Genomic DNA, 25,552 nt, shown 5'->3' on the forward strand with positions numbered 1-25,552 from the left:
GGTATTCCCCCTTTGTTCCTATGTTTGTAAATTTGTTTCTTTTTTGGTTGGTGGAGGTGCACTGCTTAGGTTTGCCCTGAGGCCTACCCTGAAAATACAGACAAATAAATGCAGAGGGAGAAAACAAACACTGTCTAGAGTGGGCCTGACTTACCCCAAGCCCGGCCACCACCAGATGGGGAAGTGCTATGTCTGGTGAGATGCCTTGCCACAGTGGGGAAATAACAAAATATTTTGTTTTGGGTCAGTTTGATCTAAATTAAAATATTTTGGTTTCTTGAATTGAAACAAAACATACACTTTTGACTTAGTTTGACCTTAAACTGCATCTACGTATGGCGCAATGATGTCTCATGGGAGTTGTAGTTTGGGTGCCCCATGTCCCCCAGAATGATATTTTGATTTGAGACTGTCAGAAAGTTTTGTTTCAATTCAAAATTGTCCAAACAAAACATTTCCAAACTGAAAAATTTTGTTCCATTAAAAGTTTTGCTCTTTTGACTTTTTGTTCTGATTTGGAGTAATAGTAAATATTGCAATACTGGAATTTTCTGTAAGATGGATATTCCAATTTTTGCTCAGGTCTAGTCAAAATAAACACATGGGAAGTTCCTCAGCTGGTGTAAATCAGTGTATCTCCATTACTGATTTACACCAGTTCAGGATCTTGACCCACCATGTAGAATGCCCACTTGTACTACCCTAGCTTTAGAGGTTGTGGACAGGGAGTTGTTCAAACCCTAATGCATATTACCCTTTAGTTAGAGGTTAAATTGAATCTCCCTTGAAAAAACACAAGTTAGAATAATAGGGAAAATGGTTTGTGAATCTGAATTAGTTTTGTGAACACTACAACCCAACATTTATTTTGAGAGGTTCATTTAACCCCTTGAGCTTCATCCATCTCTACTTTAAACCATAGCCTAACCTCCACTTGCACCTCCAGATCCAGGGTAGTCAGAAATCTGCTAATGGCAACAGGGATAATAGGCCAGAGTCATTACTGACATCAGTGGGTAAGAACTCCACAAATGCAGTTTGATCCACTTACACCAATGGTGAATTCAGCTCAAGATTTACTAGTAAAACAAATATATTCTGTGTATTCCCTTTTCGGGCATCATACCAGTTTTAAGGAATCCTTCCTTATCACACTTTTTGTATGATAGTGACATTGATATATCTGTTCTTTCCTTTTGGTACATGAGGCCTCCTGACAGACCAAAACAGGAACTTATTGTTTCAGCACTAATGGCTGTAAAACAAAACAAGAAAAACAATAATGTCAGTGTCATTATTGGTAAGAACGGCATTATTTTTTTCCCAGTGGTACTTGCGGGCACATCAACCAATAAAATATTCATACAGCTATGTATGGCACATTTGTGGAAGCTAAGAAATTATTGCCATCATTGTGAAAATGATTTTGCTGGGCTTTGTCGTTCTGATGTGGAAGCCAAATATATGGCTCAGGTATGTCAGTGATTGTTAAGTCTGAAAGGGCAAAATACTTGCCCCAAAAGATTTTCTTCTAAAAGAAGAGTGAAAAATCTCAAATCTAGGAAGTCCCTTCATATGTCAGGTTCCGTTCTATCTGTTTACATTCTATTTAAACCCACTAAAGTCAATAGACCTATGCCAATTTTTAGCAACGGAGTATCTGGTGCCTACATCATAATATGCTTCTTAATCATCTGCATACTGAGACTGGCATATTAGCTACATAATTAGATAGAGGGTCAGAAGACAGTGTTGCAGAGAGCGTTTGCCTTTTTATAGGAGTTTTGCCTTAGCCAGATATGACTTCCTGGGATACATTGATCATAACCTGAGCTGATATAAATTGACGTAGCTCAAGTGACCAGCTGAAGTACTGGCCCCATAGATTTTGGCCAGTAGATAATGTTTTACAAAACATTACTGAACGGATACTGAAAAAACCTTCGTACTGAAAATAGCTGCCACAGAATTACAATACCATTTGGGTCAATTTGCATGAGTTGTTCTAGTGAGATAAAATGACTGGCTAGAATAGTAACTTCAATAAAAATGTATCAATTGTTTATCCTTTGAAAATCACTGAAGGTTTATTGCATGCTCTTATATTACCGTTAACCACCACTACGGCTGTATGTATTGTAAAAAATAAATAGCTGGAGTCCTGTGAACAAGCTGTAGAGAAGAGAACTGAAATAAAGAAGTGGTTTCACCAAAGTACAGTAGCAGGCACATTTCTTAGGTCAACAATGTTTTGTTATGTGTAAATTTCAGTGTGTGTGTGTGTGTGTGTGTACACACACACACACACACACACACACATATATATTTATAAAGGCAAGTTCAGCAGAAGTTAATGGCAAGTCTTCCATTGATTTCAGTGAATGCAGGATAATAATACCTAGCTTTTATATAGCCCTTTTCATCAGTAGTAGAGCCCTGCGTGAATACAAAATTTGTATCCATGGATATAAGGTGGATATCTGCAGCGTTGCAGGGCTCTACTGCCAACGAGTGAGACCATGGCCAGCGACGGGGCCAGGAACCACAGCGGTGAAAGCAGCAGCGTGTCGGGCCGCTGCTTGCAGGAACCAGTGCCCAGTGCAAGCAGTTCCTCTGGCGTGGCTGTACCCCTCCTCCCCCCCAGCCCTGCCCACTGGGGCGGGCACCAGGCTCACTGGCAGCTGTCCCTGGTCACAGCGTCCCTTCAACGCTCCTTTGCATCTCCTGTCCAGGACCGTGTGAGCTACTTGCATACACACGCTAGCGTGACCAGGGATAGCTGCTTTTGTATCCATGCAGGGCTCTAATCAGTAGTGCTTTATGAAGAACTTTACTGTATCATTATGCCCATTTTACAGATCGAGAAACTGAAGCATAAAGAGGCAAACAGACTTGCCCAAGGTCACCCAGCAGGCTGGTTGCCAAGGCGGGAATAGAACATAGGTGGCCTGATGCTAAGTTCAGTCCTCCCACTAGGCCACACTGCCTCTCATCAGTATCAGGCCTTGTCACGGTTCCTCCCCCACTCTGAACTCTAGGGTACAGATGTGGGGACCTGCATGAAAAAAACCTCCTAAGCTTATCTTTACCAGCTTAGGTCAAAACTTCCCCAAGGTACAAAATATTCCCCCCGTTGTCCTTGGACTGGCCGCTACCACCACCAAACTAATACTGGTTACTGGGGAAGAGCTGTTTGGACGCGTCCTTCCCCCCAAAATACTTCCCAAAACCTTGCACCCCACTTCCTGGACAAGGTTTGGTAAAAAGCCTCACCAATTTGCCTAGGTGACTACAGACCCAGACCCTTGGATCTTAAGAACAATGAACAATCCTCCCAACACTTGCACCCCCCCTTTCCTGGGAAATGTTGGATAAAAAGCCTCACCAATTTGCATAGGTGACCACAGACCCAAACCCTTGGATCTGAGAACAATGAAAAAGCATTCAGTGTTTTACAAGAAGACTTTTAATAAAAAATAGAAGTAAATAGAAATAAAGAAATCCCCCCCCTGTAAAATCAGGATGGTAGATATCTTACAGGGTAATTAGATTAAAAAAACATAGAGAACTCCTCTAGGCAAAACCTTAAGTTACAAAAAAGATACACAGCCAGAAATAGTTATTCTATTCAGCACAATTCTTTTCTCAGCCATTTAAAGAAATCATAATCTAACACATACCTAGCTAGATTACTTACTAAAAGTTCTAAGACTCCATTCCTGTTCTGTCCCTGGCCAAGACGACTACAGACAGACACAGACCCTTTGTTTCTCTCCCTCCTCCCAGCTTTTGAAAGTATCTTGTCTCCTCATTGGTCATTTTGGTCAGGTGCCAGCGAGGTTACCTTTAGCTTCTTAACCCTTTACAGGTGAGAGGAGCTTTCCCCTGGCCAGGAGGGATTTCAAAGGGCTTTACCCTTCCCTTTATATTTATGACAGGCCTGTAGGCCTGAGTTTGCTTCCATTGAAGTAACTAGCAAATGCTGTTGAGCACAAGTCTCTTCTCTACTGCTACTCCTGTGAATAAGGAGTAACTCCAGTTGAGTCACACCTGTGCATGCCTGCAACAATTGAGACCAGAATCTGGCTCATTGACTTACTGGTGCAGGATCAGACCCTGAGCATGTGAGATGCTGAGCACCTCAAGAGAGGCAGTCTGCCCCCTGAACTCCCATTCAAGTTGATGGGAGATGGAGAGTGCCTAACCCTTCATTTCTCATTGACTTCAATAGGAATAGAAGGTCTCATTGCATTATAGGCCTGGGCCCTGAGAAAGAGTAAACATGCAGCATTCAATTACAAGGAGTAAAATATTCAACAATTGTAAACAGAAATAGATAAAATTCCCTTCATCAGATACATTCAGTGGAAAATACAGTGTGGAGATTTATATACACAGAGAACATGAAACAATGGGTGTTATCATACACACTGTAAGGAGAGTGATCACTGCTATTACCAGCAAGAGCGTGGATGGGGGGAACCTTTTGTAGTGATAATCAAGATGGGCCATTTCCAGCAGTTGACAAGAACGTCTAAGGAACAATGGGGAAGAGGGGGGAATAAACAAGGGGAGATAGTTTTACTTTGTATATGACCCATCCACTCCCAGTCTCTATTCAAGCCTAAGTTAATTGTATCCAGTTTGCAAATTAATTCCAATTCAGCAGTCTCTTGTTGGAGTCTGTTTTTGAAGTCTTTTTGTTGTAATATTGCGACTTTTAGGTCTGTAATCAAGTGACCAGAGAGATTGAAGTGTTCTCCGACTGGTTTATGAATGTTATAATTCTTGACATCTGATTTGTGTCCATTTATTCTTTTACGTAGAGACTGTCCAGTTTGACCATGGCAGAGGGGCATTGCTGGCACATGATGGCATATATCACATTGGTAGATGTGCAGGTGAAAGAGCCTCTGATAGTGTGGCTGATGTGATTAGGCCCTACGATGGTGTCCCCTGAATAGATATGTGGACACAGTTGGCAACGGGCTTTGTTGCAAGGATAGGTTCCTGGGTTAGTGGTTCTGTTGTGTGGTGTGTGGTTGCCAGTGAGTATTTGCTTCAGGTTGGGGGGCTGTCTGTAAGCAAGGACTGGCCTGTCTCCCAAGATCTGTGAGAGTGATGGGTCGTCCTTCAGGATAGGTTGTAGATCCTTGATGATGCGTTGGAGAGGTTTTAGTTGGGGGCTGAAGGTGACGGCTAGTGGAGTTCTGTTATTTTCTTTTTTGGGCCTGTCCTGTAGTAGGTGACTTCTGGGTACTCTTCTGGCTCTGTCAAGACTGGGAGTGGATGGGTCATTACACAAAGTAAAACTATTTCCCCATGTTTATTTCCTCCCCTCCCCCCCCCCCCCACTGTTCCTCAGACGTTCTTGTCAACTGCTGGAAATGGCCCACCTTGATTATCACTACAAAAGGTTTTCTCCCCCCACCCCCCCACGGCCCCGCTCTCCTGCTGGTATTAGCTCATCTTAAGTGATCACTCTCCTTACTGTGTGTATGATAACACCCATTGTTTCATGTTCTCTGTATATAAATCTCCCCACTGTATTTTCCACTGAATGCATCCGATGAAGTGAGCTGTAGCTCACGAAAGCTTATGCTCAAATAAATTGGTTAGTCTCTAAGGTGCCACAAGTACTCCTTTTCTTTTTGCAAATAGAGACTAACACGGCTGCTACTCTGAAACCAGATAAAATTCATTCACTCAAAGCAACATGAATGATTGCTTATCTCAGCATTGAAGTGCCATAAAATTAAAGTTGAGATACACTCTGATTAATTGATTCACCATGGTTCCTGTTGAATAATTATGCTCAGCAAGGGTCTGTCAATACAATTTGCAATTGGTTGTCACGAATACTGTAGATCCAGTCTTGATAAATATTGAAGTGGTTATTGTTGCAAAAGGGTGGTCATACAGAATACTGGCTCTTTGCAGGAGGGGAAACCATGATTGTTTATCATCTGATGTAATTTCAGATAGTTGAATGTGTCCTACTCATGAGATTTATTGCTGCATTTTGAATTAATCAGAATATGAAAAGGCTCTTTCCATACTATTCTGTGCTGACTGCATCTCCCCAAAATGTCGTTATAGCTGTTAATGAATTACTCAATTTTTCTGCTGTGTAATAAATTTAGAATTTATTTTAAAAAGAAGGAATGAAAAATGTTGGTGGCATGATTCACAAGGTGCCTTATCCTGATACCCTTATTCATTTTTACTCAGTCCTTATTGAGACAAATTTCCACTTCAATGGGATTTTTGCCTTCGTTCTAAATGGCGTAATATCGGGATATAGCTTAGTAATTGGTTAGGACAAACTAGTTGTATTAGTTAGTGCTCGTTTATGCAGCTCAGTGGCTCAAGTTTTAGTGATAACGTTTTTTGGTGTTTTTTTTTTTAAAGAAAGTACAGGGCCAGTTCTTCAACTGGTGTAAATTCAACTGATTTCAATTGAGCTGTACTGATTTACAGCAGCTGAGGATCTGACTCATACACACCATGTAACAACATAGTGAGGAACCACCTCATTCAATAGGAAATCTGTCCAGTACCCATGTATGGCATAATATAAGCCCTGCACTGATATTTTAGGATATAGACGCCTACGTAACTTTCTATGACATATAGTGGTCACTATTAAACCATCAACACTTACCAATTATTACCATGTGGTGGAATCTGAGACTCTGCAGTTTCATTCCCTATGAGATATAATGCTTTATCAGTTGATAAATGTTGAGTTTTTACTGGTATCCACTGTAAATGGAAATTATACAAGTATCCTACATTAGAATGAAAATTATCTCTCTTCTGGGGCACATTTTTTATCTCTTGCAGAACTCCAACATCCCTCATTTTTAAAATAGGGCACCTTTGTAGCAGTAAATCTCATCTCAGATACACAGTAAGCACAAGATAAAGTAAAATAACAGCTCCTGTCCAGCTGCTGGTGATTAATCCTTTCCTCTAACTTGGCAGTCTGCTTCTTAAAGTCTTCCTTGCCAAGATCTTGGTCACCTCTTTGTCACTCACTCTTCCAGGAGTGGAGGACACAGAGCGTCTCCAAGAATAAGGACACAGACTTCAGGAGAGCTGTACAAATCATTTCTGTTGCTAAGTACTTCTTTTGTAACACTCTCTATGGTTGGCTCTGAGCATTGAATATGTGTCATTGTAGATACCCAAACTACTCCAGGCCAAATCATAAACTGCCATAGTCTTACTGAAGTCAATGAAGCTGATTTATACCAGCTGAGCATCTGGCTGTCTTTTACTATTGCTTTCATCATAGTCTCCATCTTAGGCCACCAGGTTGAAACCAAAGCAGAACCTCTAACAGATGCTATAGATGACTAATGCCTGCTTGTATCATTGGATGTATAAGGGTTGTGGTATCTATCACACGGTAGTTGACTTTGCATTTTCACTAACAATCTTGTGAGTGTACCAAAGGACTATGTTGTTCTGCATCCTCATTCTTGATTAGAAGAGGCTTTATGTTTCAACTACCCAGAAACTGATGTGCATGCAATCCAAACTGCAGATGATACATTACATAAACATAATTTACAGGCATAACCATGCAGCCCTGCACACCTCCATTGATTGAAAGCTGTAGTGAGCAGAACTCTGTCATTCCTGAGATTACAAGCCATCCAGTGTCAAATGGCAGATGTAAGGCCAAGTACAATGCATTTTTCACACATTCAGAACAAACAAATGCCTTTGAGTGTATCTTGATCTGTCTGTGTAATGCCTTTTTTCTTGATCTTAGTGCTAGCAAGTATAATCAAAGCTACAATTTTCCCCAACAGTGTGAAGAGAATGTCCTTGGGGGTCGATCCTGATACACTTGTGTCTGGGTCACTCATGGCGACCCTCTCAGAGGAGAGCTTGGTTTTTAGACTAGGTCTCACTAAGGGTTCCATCATATATGATTGAGGCCTGCACTGATTGTTGAAGTTTGAGTGACAGTGTCATTCTTTCCTCTGGATCTCTGTATGTGGTTGTTTTGTTCCCAGGCAGCCAGTTATTTAAGTCTTCAGGCTTCTGAATATGGACATGAAATCCCTTACTGAATTCTGGACCCATCCCGATCTCTGTACTGATAAATGAACTTTTCTCCAGGTGCTGTCCTCCCTTTCTGTAGTAATAAGCCAGGGAGAGCAAAAAGGATGTGAAAAGAACAGGTTCAGATTTGGGAAGCCTAGATGCTGATGACACAAGGCAGTCATTGGTTGCAAAATTAGCTGGTGGAAAAGATGCAGCGCCATTATATGTAAGTTATAGGAGAATGATACGGTCAAGAAAGGGTACTGGACAAATCCAGACTCCTGCCAAAACTACTAATTACTGCCAAGGGAAACTTTGATGTAAGAAAGTAGAACAAGATGCCTTGCTGGTGACTTTCCTCTGTTTTCATCCCCACAGGATATACCTGTTTGTTTAACCAGGCGTCGTGCAAAAGATAATTGACAGTCCTTCTTCTGGGAGGTAATGAGAGCTGCAAAATTTGGATCCATATTGAGTCTGGATGTAGGAACTACCCCCAAAGTGTGGGGAGGTTTGGACTTGTGGTTCTGGTTTAGCCCATTGGAAAGGGAAACCCTAATCATGAACTTTAAAACCCCCTGACAGGTCACATCTTTTCAGAGTCAAGGTTACAGAATACCTCAGTCTTCTGAGTTCGCCTGTTTTGAGAGAGCACATTGGAGATGAGTTCATGTCCACAGGGATGATGCCTCCCGTATAGCAGCCATACTAATATAAAGATTAAAAAGATGAAAAAGCCATGTAGATTCCCCAGTACAATGAATGAGCTGGACAGGAACTGCATGCTGACTGTGAGGTGTACTTATTGGTTTATTTAACACCTTACAGCAGGATAAAAGATAAATAATCAAACCTAGAGAGCCTCCAGTTTAACTTCTCACATGCCTCCTAGTGACCAAAAGGAGATGTACTTTAAAAAAGATTTAGGGCCAGAACCTCAGCTGGTGTAAATCAGTGTAATTCCATTTATGCCAAATGACACCAGCTGCGGAATTTGACTCATTATATTTAACTCACCTATGAAATGTACTGAAGCCAAGAATACTAAAGCGCTGGGAGTGACTCAGAGTGCCTAATTTTAGCCACTGTGAGCTCACTCCTGGCCCTGCTCTCTAAGGCCAGAAGGCCCAAATGCTACTCAGAAGCTGCTGATTTGCTGCACAGGAGGGCAAACTGTGGAAAGTCCGTGTAAGTGGCTCTGCATGAGCCTAGTGTGGAACAGTGGCAGCTGGTCCCGTGAGCAGTGGTGGGGGGGAATTTGGTGGAGGTAGATGGGTCAGGGGTAGGACGTGCCAGGTGGTGAGTGGCTATATGTATCCTCAGGTGGTAGGTGCTGCTTTAGCCGGGCTAGCACTATTGCTCCATGCCTGGGAGGATGAAGAGGGAGGAACCCAGCCGTTAGTCTGAACAGTTTATAACATTAAACAATCAGAGGGGGACAGTCGGAGAATAAAATGACGGACATGGAATTTGTAGCATTATTCTAACCTTTTCTATCCATTTCTTCTTTGTTAATGACGAGGATATATTCAAAGATGCCTCCCATGGTCCCAGATGTCATGAAATGGGTACCGTAGTCATTAATAAATTGGGCATACATTCCATAGTTGTAGCTTTCTGGAAGCGCCATCAGGGACTGAAGCACGTCTTCATCCAGAACTATGTTATCCCGTCTCATTTTGAACCGCGCTGTCTGTACCTTTGTTATGGCTCTAATGAATTCTATGTTCTGCAGATAAAGCAAAACAGACATTAAAAGGGAAACGTGCCTCTTCCCTGAGAAATATGCATGGGTCCACATTGCAGAATAGCGATATAAACATTCAGTGGGTTTACACCAAGCTGGGAGCCCTCTAAAGGAACATTGTCTGAGTCTGATTCTCCACTAAAGAACACTAATGTATCCTCACTGAAGCCAATAGAGATATATTGGTCTGGAATGGAGGTAAGCAGTGTTGCCAACTCTTGTGATTTTTATCTCAAATCTCTCAATATCTGCTCTTTTTCTTACAGCTTCAGTTCCTGGAGTCAAGTGATTCTGAGAAAATCTCAGCTTTCATTTAAAAAAAAAGTTTCTAGCTCTTATGGTTGCAGAGAAAAGCTTGAAAGTGTGACCCAAGTGTCCCTTAAAGGATCAAAAAACAAGAAGGAAACTAAAAATACATTTTATTTCTTAACATATTTTAAAGCAAATCTCGTGATTTTGGGGAGCTGGAGTCATGATTTTTGATCACCTGGGCAGTGGAGCTGGAACAATTTGTATAGTGGGGTACTGAGAGCCATCGAACCAAGCTGCAAACCCTGTATATGATGGAAACCACTTCAAGCCAGAGGGTGTGGCTGCACCCCCCAGGAACCTCTAGTCCCAGCACCTGTGCACTTGGCGTTCGCAATACTGTATACGTGAAATCAGAATAGGCTCCTTATGCTTTTTTCCCCTGTAAATCGGATGCTCTACTCCAGGGGTTCTCAAACTTCATTGCACCGTGACCCCTTTCTGACAACAAAAATTACTTCCCAACCCCAGGAGGGGCACTGAAGCCTGAGCCCACCCAAGGCCCACTGCCCCGCGGAGGAGAGAGTCCAAAGCCCAAGCCCCACCACTCCGGGCGGGCTGTGGGGGGTACAAAGCTGAAACTCAAAGGCTTCAGCCCCTTGTCAGGGGGCTTGCAATCTGAGCCCTGCCACCCAGAGCTGAAGCCCTTGGGCTTTGGCTTCAGCACTGGGCAGTGGGGTTTGGGCTTCAGCCCCAGGCCCCAGCAAGTCTAAGCCACCCCTGGTGACGCCATTCAAAGAGGGTCCTGACCCACAGTTTGAGAACTGCTGCTCTACTCCTTTCCTGTATTACAAATAATTCCTTTGACAATTGAACATCTAACTGACATGTCACTGTTTATGCTGTTTGTTCACTTTTGCGTATCTCTCAGCTTTGACCATTAAAGTCGGCTTGTCAGTTTCACTTTACAATTTTTAGTCAATTTTGGTGCGGGCTCCTATGGCCTAGCCCAAAGCTTCAATAATGGAATTGCAATGCTTCCAGAGAATGTTTATATGTCTTAAAAATAGAAATATTTTTTAAAAATTGAATAATTTCTATTGGTGTTAGGTTCTGTTAAAATGTATTTGTTTTGTAAAACCTAAACCTAGTGGCCAGATTTAACCTGGTAACTTCCCTTTACACAGCAAAACTATGTTATGGCCACTCTGCTGGACAGCCAAGCAATGGAGAACCTCTGCAGGGGAACTCCACCAAACAAAGTCGATGTGATTCTTGGGGCCATGTAAAAGATCCAGGTGCCACACCCAGATGCAATTACTATATTGCTCACACATGCTCGCTAACACACACATACACACTCTCCTCTCCCCTTGGCCCTGGTACTAGAACTGTGGTCCTTCAGCTCCAGAAAACATAAGCTTTTACCACTTAAGTTAAAGAAGACCTTCTTTAGATAGTACTAATAGTAGAATCTTGTATCTTCTCTATAGCAATGTCACATGTGTGCACACACACACCTAGTACATTTCATAGCATGTCTCTGCAAGGGGGTGCAGAGGAGAAGAGTGAGTATATCAACAAATCCACATGGCAGCTGGTGCCTGGCGTTGCTTCCCCTACTCAGCATTAATTAGCTGTGTCTCAGCTGTGCAGACACCCTGGCCGTTCTCCTGTTGAGGGCAGAGGATGCTGTTCCCCAAAGTCCACGTGACTGGAGAGCATTCTCCTGCAAGTTCTCTCATGTTTGAGCCATTGCTCCAAGTCTCAGAAACTGACACAATGGGCTGCCCTGCCTGTGATGGGGTGTCAGCCCCACACAGACTTGGAAGAGGTTAAGGTGGCCAAGCAGGCCAATTAAATCCCCTAGGTGCACCTGAAGGGGGAGCCAGGGAGCAGGCCACTAATTATGAGTAGGCTCAGCTGTGCCGGAGCAGGAGGGGTCCAGTATATAGCCAAGTAGCTGGCCACAAGCAGTGGTGGTAGGAAGGCAGGCTACAGTTACTCACTCATTCACTAAGTGGAAGGAGTTAAGATGCTGGTAAACCCAGAGAGGGGAGAAACCAGTGAAGTAGGAAGAAGCCCAGGGAAATAAAGAGATATAGGCCTTGGCTGCATGTTATAGGATCCCTGAGCTGGAACCCAGTGTAGAGGGCAGGCCTTGGTTCCCCTACCAGCCACTGGATAGTGGCACAACGTGTCGGAGATGCCATCCTGACAGCAGAGTCTGGAAGACCTTTGAATTCCCCAGAAGGGGAGGACTTTAGTGACCTGGCCGGAGGGCCAAGTCATGAAGAGGAAGATGTAGATCTGGTAGTGAGCAGTGTAGTGGGAGATAGGATGGCGGAAGACACCACCGGAATGGGAGCACAGGCTGGTGGAGCTATTCCCTGGGAGAACCAGCAGGAGGTGCGGTGAGTGACGCTTGTGACCCAGCCCTTTTAATGAGTCATTTTCTGAGGATATAAAATCACTGATTGTTTTCATCAAAAAAATTATGTGACTCTAGACAAGGAAGAACTAGATACTTTAATGGTGCCAGCTTAGAGCAGTTTTGTAAGCACTTCAAGTAGGACACTGTCAAGATCATTCTCTTTTACTGTTCCTTGTCACTAACCAAGAGAAAAGTAGATCACAGGCATAGTATAAATATAAAATATTATCATTAATATTATTAAATCTAAATGGGAGTCACGACATATTTGGCCATGATACAAACTTTCTACTAAAAATAAACACTTCCATTTAGTACTATTTGTTTACTAAGATACTTTTAACTTATGATACAATAGAAGCTTAATTTACCACCATATTGCAGCTTGTATTAAATTGAACAAGATCTATTTGCCACTGGAGCTCATTCCCTGAGGACAACTGTTTTGATGAACATCTTGATATTTTCCCCTCCCTGTTTGTCACTTTAAGCATTTCTTTATTTATATACTTAATATAGCCATGAAACAGGAAGGGGCAAGATGACATTTATTCTTATACTTTGTAATTCAATTTTATTCCCATTATAATGATTCTGTTTGCTTAAATGTAATAAGACCAACAAACAAGATTACTAATGATGACACATTTGCAATTACATGAACAAATGAAGGTACGATTACTATTGTTTAAAAAACATGCAAGTAAGGGAATAAACTAACAGAAGTTAAATTGAAATTGCACAATGCAACAAGACATGACTGAGAGAACACATGCACCATTATTTTGTTACCTTCTCGTTATACTGTGTGAAATTCTTCAGGGATCCTTTACCCTTTGATAAACTGAAACCTAGCTCAAAAAGGGGAGGTATGTTAGCATAACTTATTCCAAAGGTAAAGCCATAATTTGTGGATTTATCTTTTTTTATGGCATCAATTAAATCTCTCGAATCATCATAAAACTCAACAGAGAATCCAGAATCAGCATGAGCCTGAAATGAAAAGAAGAGGCATTACTTTTGCAGCTATGACCTGCCTTCTTTATCCTATAACTCTCTGTGCTGACGTATCTGATCCTGCCCCAAATGAAGTCAGTGGTAAGGTAATGCAGCTTATTATTAAAGTAGTCTGACACTTCCCATTACAAAACCCTGTTTTCAGTTGCTTATAACTTTGCCAAACCTTAATTGTTTTTGCTGAAATTTTCCCAGGTGGTGCCTAACTCACTCTGAATATTTTCTGGAAAATATCATCAAAAATGGTTCAACTGTTTCTGAGAATGGGGTTAGGGGGAAATAATTTTTTTTTGTTTTTGCTCACAATAAAAACATTCTTTGAACAACTCTAGTGCCCCTATACTTGAGAGCAGTGACTTGAAATTTGGCATGGTGGTGGCCTTTGTGTTAGGGATGTGCCTTTTGCCAAATCTGACTCAATTTAACCAAGTTTTGAGTCTTTTAAAAATCTACACCATAGATTAAATTATAAATTATAAACACCTGCTCAGAAGAGATGGCTTAGATTTTAGCAATTAAAATCTAAGCACATTCCACCCACAGTGAGCCCCTGACAGCTCCTAGCATGAGCATGCACCATTCCCACAGAGTTACTGAACACGGTCCATCCCAGGGCTACAGGGGCTCAGATGGACTTTTGCTGTAAGTGCTGCTCCTAGCTGTCTATGCTGGGCACTGGAACTAAGAGCAGGGGTCTCTCTCTCTTCGGGTATATCTGTACTACCCGCGGGATCGGTGGGCCACTATCGATCCAGCGGGGGTCGATTTATCGCATCTAGTCTAGACGCGATAAATCGACCCCCGAGCGCTCTCCCATCGACTCCTGTACTCCAGCACCATGAGACGCGCAGGCAGAGTCGCCGGGGGAGCGGCAGCAGTAGACTCGCGGCAGTGAAGACACCGCAGTGAGTAGGTCTAAGTACATCGACGTCAGCTACGTTATTCATGTAAGCTGAAGTGGCGTAACTTAGATCGGTTCCCGCCCCCACCCCCATGTAGCCCAGGCCTTGGACCCTCAGCGATGGTACCCAGGCAGTGTGGAGGAGAAAGCTCTCTGAGCTGAACACACAATGGTCAAAAAGCTGGACCAGGGAGGGGGAAAATGAGTAGACTGGGACAAGATGTCTGGGGCGGGAGAGAAACTGGGATTGGCTGGGCAAAGAAATTGTAACTGGGAGCAGAAAGGGAAGCTGAGACTGAGAGTTGGTGCGGGGGAGGCAGGGTAGAGGGAGTAGAAGTTGGGACAAGTTGGGCAGGGAGCCAGGTCGAGGAGTGGGAGCTAGTGAGGAAAACAGGAAGAGGGTGTCAGTTGGTGGTGGTGTGAGGGACATGGAAATTGGATGAGGAGCTGGGAGGAGGGGGGCTGTGCTTTCACCACATGAACTGCTTTATAATGCTACGTACTCTGAAAAATTAGGTCCTCCTAAACTCAAAATTTGTGGATTTTAATCTCAGTACTTCAACCCCACATCTCTAAAATGGGGATAATATTACCCTCCTCACAGGGATGTTGTGAAGATAATTTAATAGATGTCTGTGAATCACTCAGATACTGTAGGGATGAGTGCCAGAGAAAAGACCATGAAGAAATTAGTAATTCTTTCTTCAGAGCACTATCTGAATAGTATGCAGTGAATAAGCCCCTCGGGGTTGGGGCACAAAATATTGAACAGGTGCTTGTTAAGTGAGCACCGTCCATCCTGTGCATTGAATTTTCTATCCTGTGGAAAATATGGTATGTGATCATGTAATTATAAACTGCAGCATAACGCTTACACACAAGAGGGCCAAATTAAGATTGCACAGGCAACCTTAGTTCTGGCTTCCTTAACTTTTTAGTGCTTGACTTTGCAATCTTAACATTCTTTTAATTTTTTGGTAGTTTATACAGTGCATAACATTTTTTAGTGAAAGCAACAAGTCTCTGCATAGAATAGCTTGCCATCTTGAGGGGCATACAGAGAAAATACCGTTTTGGAGCTTTACAGTGAAGTAGCGCATTTAGAGTTCTGCAAGGCATTTGGTACTGCACCACATTTTGATTAAGAAACTAGAATGACACAAGCAACACGGCAAACATTAAATGGATTAAAAATGGGATACGTCTCTCAATATAATTGCAAATGGGGAAAACGTCATCTAATAGGTTTCAGAGGAACAGCCGTGTTAGTCTGTATTCGCAAAAAGAAAAGGAGTACTTGTGGCACCTTAGAGACTAACCAATTTATTTGAGCATGAGCTTTCGTGAGCTACAGCTCACTTCATCAGATGTTTACCGTGGAAACTGCAGCAGACTTTATATACACACAGAAATCATGAAACAATACCTCCTCCCACCCCACTGTCCTGCTGGTAATAGCTTATCTAAAGTGATCAACAGGTGGGCCATTTCCAGCACAAATCCAGGTTTTCTCACCCTCCACCCCCCGACACAAATTCACTCTCCTGCTGGTGCTAGCCCATCCAAAGTGACAATACCTTCAGATCAGCGGCACTGCTATGGGTACCCGCATGGCCCCACAGTATGCCAACATTTTTATGGCTGATTTAGAACAACGCTTCCTCAGCTCTCGTCCCCTAAAGCCCCTACTCTACTTGCGCTATATTGATGACATCTTCATCATCTGGACCCATGGAAAAGAAGCCCTTGAGGAATTCCACCATGATTTCAACAATTTCCATCCCACCACCAACCTCAGCCTGGTCCAGTCCACACAAGAGATCCACTTCCTGGACACTACAGTGCTAATAAACAATGGCCACATAAACACCACCCTATACCGTAAACCTACTGACCGCTATTCCTACCTGCATGCCTCCAGCTTTCACCCTGACCACACCACACGATCCATCGTCTACAGCCAAGCTCTGCGATACAACCGCATTTGCTCCAACCCCTCAGACAGAGACAAACACCTACAAGATCTCTGTCAAGCTTTCTTACAACTACAATACCCACCTGCAGAAGTAAAGAAACAGATTGATAGAGCCAGAAGAGTTCCCAGAAGTTACCTACTACAGGACAGGCCTAACAAAGAAAATAACAGAACGCCACTAGCCGTCACCTTCAGCCCCCAACTAAAACCCCTCCAACGCATTATTAAGGATCTACAACCTATCCTAAAGGATGACCCAACACTCTCACAAGTCTTGGGAGACAGGCCAGTCCTTGCCTACAGACAGCCCCGCAACCTGAAGCAAATACTCACCAACAACCACATACCACACAACAGAACCACTAACCCAGGAACTTATCCTTGCAACAAAGCCCGTTGCCAATTGTGCCCACATATCTATTCAGGGGACACCATCACAGGGCCTAATAACATCAGCCACACTATCAGAGGCTCGTTCACCTGCACATCCACCAATGTGATCTATGCCATCATGTGCCAGCAATGCCCCTCTGCCATGTACATTGGTCAAACTGGACAGTCTCTACGTAAAAGAATAAATGGACACAAATCAGATGTCAAGAATTATAACATTCATAAACCAGTCGGAGAACACTTCAATCTCTCTGGTCACGCAATCACAGACATGAAGGTCGCTATCTTAAAACAAAAAAACTTCAAATCCAGACTCCAGCAAGAAACTGCTGAATTGGAATTCATTTGCAAATTGGATACTATTAATTTAGGCTTAAATAGAGACTGGGAGTGGCTAAGTCATTATGCAAGGTAGCCTGTTTCCTCTTGTTTTTTCCTACCCCCCCCCCCAGATGTTCTGGTTTAACTTGGATTTAAACCTGGAGAATGGTCAGTTTAGATGAGCTATTACCAGCAGGAGAGTGAGTTTGTGTGTGTATGGGGGTGGGGGGGATGTGAGAAAACCTTGATCTATGCAGGAAATAGCCCGACTTGATTATGTAAAGAGTTGTCACTTTGGATGGGCTAGCACCAGCAGGAGAGTGAATTTGTGTCGGGGGGGTGGAGGGTGAGAAAACCTGGATTTGTGCTGGAAATGGCCCACCTGTTGATCACTTTAGATAAGCTATTACCAGCAGGACAGTGGGGTGGGAGGAGGTATTGTTTCATGATTTCTGTGTGTATATAAAGTCTGCTGCAGTTTCCACGGTAAACATCTGATGAAGTGAGCTGTAGCTCACGAAAGCTCATGCTCAAATAAATTGGTTAGTCTCTAAGGTGCCACAAGTCCTCCTTTTCTTTTCATCTAATAGGTGTTTTTTCTCTTGGAGTCCTGCAGATTCTTGGCCCTAAATATTTAAAATTTTTATCAATGACTTGGAAGAAAACATGAAGTCATGACTGCTAAAGTTTGTAGATGACTCACAGATCAGGGGAGTGGTAAATAACAAATAGAACTGGTCACTGATACAGAGCCATCTAGATTGCTTGATAAGCTGGGATCTGGCAAACAATATGCCTTTCAATATGGCCAAAATCAAAATTCATACATCTAGGCACAAAATATACAAGCCATATTTATAGGATGGACTCTATCCTGGCAAGCAGGGACTGAACAGAAGCCTGAAGTGCGACACTGTAGCCAAAAGAGCTAATGGAATCCTTGGCTGTATAAACAGGGGAATATTGAGAGGAGTAAGGAGGTTATATTACTTCTGCATTTGGCACTGGGTGACCACTGCAGGAATACCAGGTCCAGTTCTGGTGTCCGTACTTCAGGAAGGATGTTGAAAAATTGGAGAGGGTTCAGAGAAGAGCCTCGAGAATGATTAAAAGGATTGGACAGCATGCCATATACTGAGAGACTCCAGGAGCTCGATCTCTTTAGTTTATCTAAGAGAAAGGGGGTGATTTTATCACAGTTTATATATATCTACATGGGAATACAAATTTGGTCTGCTAGATTGAAGAGCTTTCTATTATCAAGGTAAAACAAGATCCAATGGCTGGACATTGAAGCTAGACAAATTCACACGGGAAATAAGGTGGAATTTTTTTAACAGCAAGGGCAACTAACCATTGGAACAATTTACCAATGGTTCTTCGTGACTGAAAATGTTTAAGATACGCTCTAGTTTGAGCACAACAACTGGACTTGAAGCAGGAATTTAATTTAGGGAAGTCCTGCGGGGTGTGTTGTTCAGGTGGTCAGACTAGATCACAGTGGTCCCTTCTGGCCTTAAAATGTATTAATCTGAGGGCATGTCTTCATTAGCAACGTTAAGCACTGCCATGGCAGCGCTTTAACGTGGCTGTGTAGTCGCGGCCCCAGTGCTGGGAGAGCGCTGTAAAAAAACCACCCCCACAAGGGGAGTAGCTCCCAGCGCTGGTCCACTGTCTACACTGCCACTTTGCAGCGCTGAAAATTGCAGCACTCAGGGGGGTGTTTTTTCACATCCTTGAGTGAGAAAGTTGCAGTGCTAAAAAGTAGCAGGGTAGACCAGGCCTAAAAGTCCATCTCCACTGCAGGAAGAAGTGTGTGTTCTGTGGGAATGCATAGTAAAATTTTTGAAAGGGTGAAAATTGACTTAGAAGCTGAAGACCCATTTTCAAATATGGCCTAGGGCTAGGGCCAGATTTTCAAAGGCACCTAAAAATGAAGACAGGTCCCTTCTAGGATTTTCAGAAGTCCCTGTGGCATGACTATAGCATTCCTGTTTCTCCACAGTTAACAGACATGATCAGGATATTTTCCTATGGGGAGCTTACTAAATGGGGGACCTTCCTGGTGAGAGGGTTCTCTACTAGGTGCGTAAAGCATGGCTCTCTGTGTTTGACCTCATGCTACAGATCCTAAGCAAGTTAAGCATCTAACTCAAAACTATTTCAATGGGATTTAGGGTTGTGGGCCCAGATCCTTAAAGATACTCTGTTCAGCACTGCAATGCCTAACTCATAGGCTGCCTGCCACGCAGTGGAATCTTCAGCCTCAAGCTGGGTGCCCAGGCCCCGCATACGATGAATGGAGAGAGTTAGGCATAAGAAAGCACCTTCTTACAATCCTTAGGTGCTTTTGAAAACCACGCTAGGCTCTGATCTGTATTTTTAGGTGCTGAAATATCTTTGAAAATCTGGTTCTGAGTGACTTAACCAAGCTCACGTAGAAAGTCTGTGGCAGAGCAAAATCTCCATAGTTCCTAGACTAGTACCCTAACCATTAGATTATCCTTCCTCCCCTGTTTGTTATTTGTTTTGTGTTAGTGCCTAAAAGCTCTTGCCTCCATGTGCTGGGAAATGTACAAAGAGGTAACAAAGAGGCCTTCCCTGCCTCAAAGAGGCTATAGACAAAAAGTGGGTATAACAACCTGACAGGAGGAGCAAAAAGTAACAAAGCGGGGATTAGGATAAGCAATGGTCAAAGCACACTAACTGCTAACCATGGCAGTGATGACTTTACCCTGCAGTGTAGGAAGTTCTCAGCAGGAGAGGTGGAATTTTAAAGCTCCAGCATTATACAGACAGAGGTGGGGGTGGGAGGTGCCTTAGCTCTTCTATGGCACTTGTCATCCAGCCTGCAGATCTCAATGCACTGTAAAAGTGGGCAAGTATCATCATCCCCATTTAACAAATGGGGAAACTGAGGCACAGAGAGGGTGACGTGACTTGTCCAAGGTGTCACAGTTCGTTAATAGCCGAGCTGGGACCAGAAACCCAGTTCAGTGCCTTGTCCACTCAACCAGAATAAGTAATAGGATTGCTTGGGTGATGCAGCAAGAATCACATTAGTTCCTTGATGTGTGGATTTTAAAAATAACTATGTTGTGCAAATGCTTCTTGTTAACTAAAAAATTGTTGCTTTAGAGACTGTTGTAAAAGGTGGGTGTTGTGGAAGGATTTGAAGGAGAGCCTGATTGAAGGGAGTACTGGACCCAAAACATATGGAATTGCTCTAGTAATCTATTGTATCAAAATGCACAATCTCAGTAACAGCCCCAGAGCATATGAGGCTGCTCATCCATGAAAGTAGGTCTTCAATGTTATCTTTCTACTGCTGCAAATAACTGTAATATATATCCTGAGAAAATCTACATAACATCTCTAAGGCAAACTTCAGTTCCTAGTGAGAAAATGTTTCTAAATTAACATCTTAAATACTTACTAGAAATTGATATACATGGAAATTGTAGGGTTTTCTAAAATATTTCTCATCATCCCCATAGTACAAATGTTCACATGCAGAGTCATACTTCAATTCCCGCCATTCTCCATTGTAAATGTACTCACACTGGCCTCCATAATACTTAGGATCATATACAAATTGCATTTCTTCTTGTGTAAGAACATTGTATCTTTAATGAAAAGAGACATCATCCAGAAATTAATTATAGCTTTCTTTGCTACTACAAGAAAAATCGCTACCTTTTCTCTCTCCCCCCGCCCCCTTTGACTTTACATACATTCTGTTCTCAGACACTGGACTCTGTTTGCTTTGGATAGCAATGACTCAGGATCTTCGACTTCATAAATGGGAGGTTTTGATTCCACACCTCTCCATTTTTGCCCTCTCCTGGGGGAACTAAGCTAAAGTGATTTGTCTCTCTGACTAAAAATGAGACAAATAGCCTGTTATTTCAAAGACAGTATGGTAGAATCATAAATTAGAGATGGAAGACAGTAATGAAATCATCCAGTTCATCTATCTTCCAATAAAAGATGGTTCTCTGTAGTTCATTTTCTAGTATTTGGTCAGGTAGAGTTATAAAAATGTCCCAAATTGTGGGGCTTCCATCAAGTCCCTTGGGAAATCATTTCACAGCCTCCTAATCCATCTCAGTGTCACAGAATTGTTCCTGGTATTCAAAGTAAACGTTCTGTTTCTCAATTTCACCACTTTTTGCTAGTTCTCTCATTTACCTGTTTCCCCTTGGGTGTTAACACCCTCCATATATTTGTAGACTGCTCCCACCTAGTCAAATTATTCATAGTTGGTTCACTTAGTCATTCCATATTAGTCATTTCCTCCTGCTCCCTGACCATTTTAGATTCTCTTCTCTCAATTCCCTTCAGTTTGTCAATGTCTTTTTGCTAACTTGGTAGCCTGAAATGAAAGTAGCATACACTGATGTCCATTAAGAAATTCCTCAGAACTGGAAATCCTCTTCAAGAACATAAGAATGGCCATACTGGGTCAGACCTAAGGTCCATCTAGCCCAGTGTCCTGTCTTCCGACAGTGGCCAATGCCAGGTGCCCCAGAGGGAATGAACAGAACAGGTAATCATCAAGTGATCCATCCCCTGTCGCCCATCCCTAGGTTCTGCCAAACAGAACACCATCTAGGGACACCATCCCTGCCCATCCTGGCTAATAGCCATTGATGGACCTATCCTCCATGAACTTATCTAGTTCTTTTTTGAATCCTGTTAGTCTTGGCCTTCACAACATCCTCTGGCAAAGAATTCCAATGACTGACTGCGTTTTGTGAAAAAATATTTCTTTTTTCTTTTTTTTTTAAACATGCTGCCTATTAATTTCATTTGGTGACCCCTAGTTCTTGTGTTATGAGAAGGAGTAAATAACACTTCCTTATTTACTTTCTCCACACCAGTCATGATTTTATAGACCTCTATCATATCTCCCCTTTGTCGTCGTCTCTTTTTCAAGCAGAAAAGTCCCAGTCTTATTAATCTTTCCTCATACAGAAGCCATTCCATACCCCTAATTTTTGTTGCCCTTTTCTGAACCTTTTCCAATTTCATATATCTTTTTTGAGATGGAGTGACCACATCTGCATGCAGTATTCAAGATGTGGGCGTACCATGGGTTTATATAGGGGCAATATGATATTTTCTGTCTTATTATCTTGCCCTTTCTTAATGATGCCCAACATGCTGGTCGCTTTTTTGACTGCCACTGCCCATTGACTGGATGTTTTCAGAGAACTATCCACAAGATCTTTCTTGAGTGGCAACAGCTAATTTAGACCCCATCATTTTATATGTATAGTTGGGATTATGTTTTCCAATGTGCATTACTTTGCATTTATCCACATTGAATTTCATCTGCCATTTTGTTGCCCAGTCACCCAGTTTTCAGAGGTCCCTTTGTAGCTGTTTGTAGTCTGCCTTGGACTTAACTATCCTGAGTAGTTTTTTGTATCATCTGCAAAGTTTGCCACCTCACCGTTTTACCCTTTTTCCCAGATCATTTATGAATATGTTGAATAGGACTGGTCCCAGTACAGACCACTGGGGGACACCACTATTTACCGCTCTCCATTCTGAAAACCGACCATTTATTCCTACCCTTTGTTTCCTATCTTTTAACCAGTTACCAGTCCATGAGAGGACCTTCCCTCTTATCCCATGACAGCTTACTTTGCTTAAGAGCCTTTAGTCAGGGACCTGGTCAAAGGCTTTCTGAAAATCTAAGTACACTATCTTCAATGGTTTTCCCCCTTGTCCACAGGCATGTTGATCCCTTCAAAGAATTCTAATAGATTGGTGAGGCATGATTTCCAATTATGAAGATACTGAACACTTAATATTGTGTGCTTTGCCGAGGGAAATATAAATGACAGTAGTCTATGACAATGAAAACAAAATAAATATGTGGACTGATAAGCTTTTGATAGACTCCTTTGGGGCTTCTTCCAAAAAAACCCCACCAACACCATTTAACTCATAAGGAGTCTTTCCACCAACTTCTGTAGCTTTGGATCAAGTTAATGTAGTGGTTATATGATGAAGGACCACATTCTCATACTGTAGCTCCTATTTTCTTTCACATAAGGCTAAGCTTATATATATATATATATATATATATACTTTAAATGATGCCATTTGCCAGTGTTACCTGTCTTAGATTCCACTTTTTTCTTACCTAATTCAGTCATAATCAGTTTAGGATTTGATTAAGCAATACTTTCTCCTGCAAGTAGGTACACTGAGGACAGGCCCTGAATGCTCTAAATCAATGCTCTTAATTCTTCAAAGTGGGGAAAGCAATCAGACTTAGCATTCAGAATGTTCTATTTCACTTCATATATTGCTTTCATTAAATAGAGAAAGTTATAGCTTAATAGGGCATTACAAAGGTGGGGAATTATTATTATTACCCTGAGGGGCAAGCAGAAACATGGAGGGCATGTCTACACTGCAACTGAATGCCAGTGGCTGGCCTGTGTCAGCTGACTCCTGCTCAGAGGGCTCCAGCTAGGGGGCTGTTTAATTGTGGGGTAGACGCTTGGGTTGAAGCCTGGGCTCTGAGACACTGCCAGGTGAGCCCGAGCCCGAGCCCAAGCCCAAATGTCAACACTGCAATGAAATAGCCCCCTAGCCTAAGTCTTGCGAGACTGAGCCAGCTGACATGGGTCAGCTGCAGGTGTTAACCTCTCTGGGCATGTCTAAACTGCAGTTAAAGTGATTTGTTCAAGCTTCCAGAGTGAGTCAGATGCAGAACTTGGATCAGATGCCATGTCTGTTGACTCAAAGTCCAGTGCCCTGTCTGCTACAGTGCTACTCACTGCTGTACCATTTAGACTGTGAAGTCCTTGGGACAAAATCCTCCTCCTCTGTTTTGTACAGTACTATGCATGCTGTCAGAGCTCAATTCATAGAGAAATGATGCTACTACAGAATAAGAGCAACATAAAAATGTAATCCTGGTCTGACTGAAAGAACAGCAAATAGAGATTAATTACTCACCCTTGGGCTGCTCTTTCAGACCCAGGAATTGGCTGTAGGTTTTCACAGAGGATTTCAATATCTTCATCCTCACAGTTACTCTCATCAGACCCATCTCTGCAGTCTGGCTCTCCGTTACATACAAGGTGGGGTTTTATACAGCGACCTGAAGTGTATATGTACATGTAATCTCTTAATCATCTCTACAATGCTTGTTCAGTCTAAGTAGGTAATTTTGGTTTAAGTGTTCACTGACACAAGTCCATAAAGAAGGGTTGAGCCTGCATCTCCTTATTCAGGCAAAAGTTCCATTTATTTCAGTAAAAGGAGTGTATTACACTCCAGGGTCTACACTGGCTTCTGTCATCGTAGAGTCTTCAGAGACCCTAGCAGCTAAAGCTCCTTCATGGGCACAGGTGGTGCAGAACAACCACAATCTTCTTTCACTGGTGGCCCATAGAGAGACATCTGAGTGTGGGCAGCCCTGGCTGTGGTAGCAGTATGGCTTGAGCATCCAGGGATCCAGTAACTCAGCTTCTCCCCGCAGCTGGATGTTAAGCTGCCATAGGCAACCTGCTTCCCTTCATGGTGAATTACCTACTCTGGTTCAAGAGGCCAGTAGGCAAGGTGCACTTGATGTCTTGTTCACAGAAAACTGTACAGTGGTCACCAGTAAAAAGTCACCCTTTGTTAAGTTACCCCCCACACTGGCATTTACAATACCCCTATTCATGTACAGGGGAAAGCTTGGTATCTCAGAAACCTCTGTGTGGTCAGGGCTGGCAAATGGTGGAACTATTAAAGGTGACCACTGTACATAAGAACGGCTATACTGGGTCAGACCAAAGGTCCATCCAGCCCAGTATCCTGTCTACCGACAGTGGCCAATGCCAGGTGCCCCAGAGGGAGTGAACCTAACAGATGGTGATCTAGTGATCTCTCTCTCCTGCCATCCATCTCCGCCCTCTGACAAACAGAGGCTAGGGACACCATTCCTTACCCATCCTGGCTAATAGCCATTAATGGACTTAACCTCCATGAATTTATCCAGTTCTCTTTTAAACCCTGTTTTAGTCCTAGCCTTCACAACCTCCTCAGGCAAGGAGTTCCACAGGTTGACCGTGCGCTGAGTGAAGAAGAGCTTCCTTTTATTTGTTTTAAACCTGCTACCCATTAATTTCATTTGGTGGCCTCTAGTTCTTATATTATGGGAACGAGTAAATAACTTTTCCTTATTCAATTTCTCCACACCACTCATGATTTTATATACCTCTATCATATCATCATAGAATATCAGGGTTGGAAGGGACCTCAGGAGGTCATCTAGTCCAACCCCCTGCTCAAAGCAGGACCAATCCCCAACTAAATCATCCCAGCCAGGGCTTTGTCAAGCCTGACCTTAAAAACTTCAAATGAAGGAGATTCCACCACCTCCCTAAGTAACCCATTCCAGTGCTTCACCACCCTCCTAGTGAAATAGTGTTTCCTAATATC

The 25,552-nt window shown here is 42.7% G+C and overlaps 1 protein-coding gene across 2 annotated transcripts in view; it reads right to left on the reverse strand.

Moving 5' to 3' along the window:
- Positions 1 to 25,552, reverse strand: part of C8A (complement C8 alpha chain) — a 42,981-nt gene that overhangs the window by 10,304 nt on the left and 7,125 nt on the right. The window contains exons 4-8 of one of the 2 annotated variants that reach the window (XM_073357579.1): positions 24,080 to 24,224; positions 20,535 to 20,724; positions 13,284 to 13,484; positions 9,550 to 9,790; positions 1,127 to 1,255 (exon numbers count right to left, since the gene is read on the reverse strand). In XM_073357579.1, coding sequence (XP_073213680.1) covers positions 1,127 to 1,255; positions 9,550 to 9,790; positions 13,284 to 13,484; positions 20,535 to 20,724; positions 24,080 to 24,224 — 906 coding nt within the window. The remainder of the gene's footprint in view (positions 1 to 1,126; positions 1,256 to 9,549; positions 9,791 to 13,283; positions 13,485 to 20,534; positions 20,725 to 24,079; positions 24,225 to 25,552) is intronic. The other variant, XM_073357581.1, reaches the window with a different exon arrangement.

This window comes from Lepidochelys kempii, chromosome 8 (assembly GCF_965140265.1).
Source record: "Lepidochelys kempii isolate rLepKem1 chromosome 8, rLepKem1.hap2, whole genome shotgun sequence".
Taxonomy (NCBI): Eukaryota; Metazoa; Chordata; order Testudines; family Cheloniidae; genus Lepidochelys; species Lepidochelys kempii.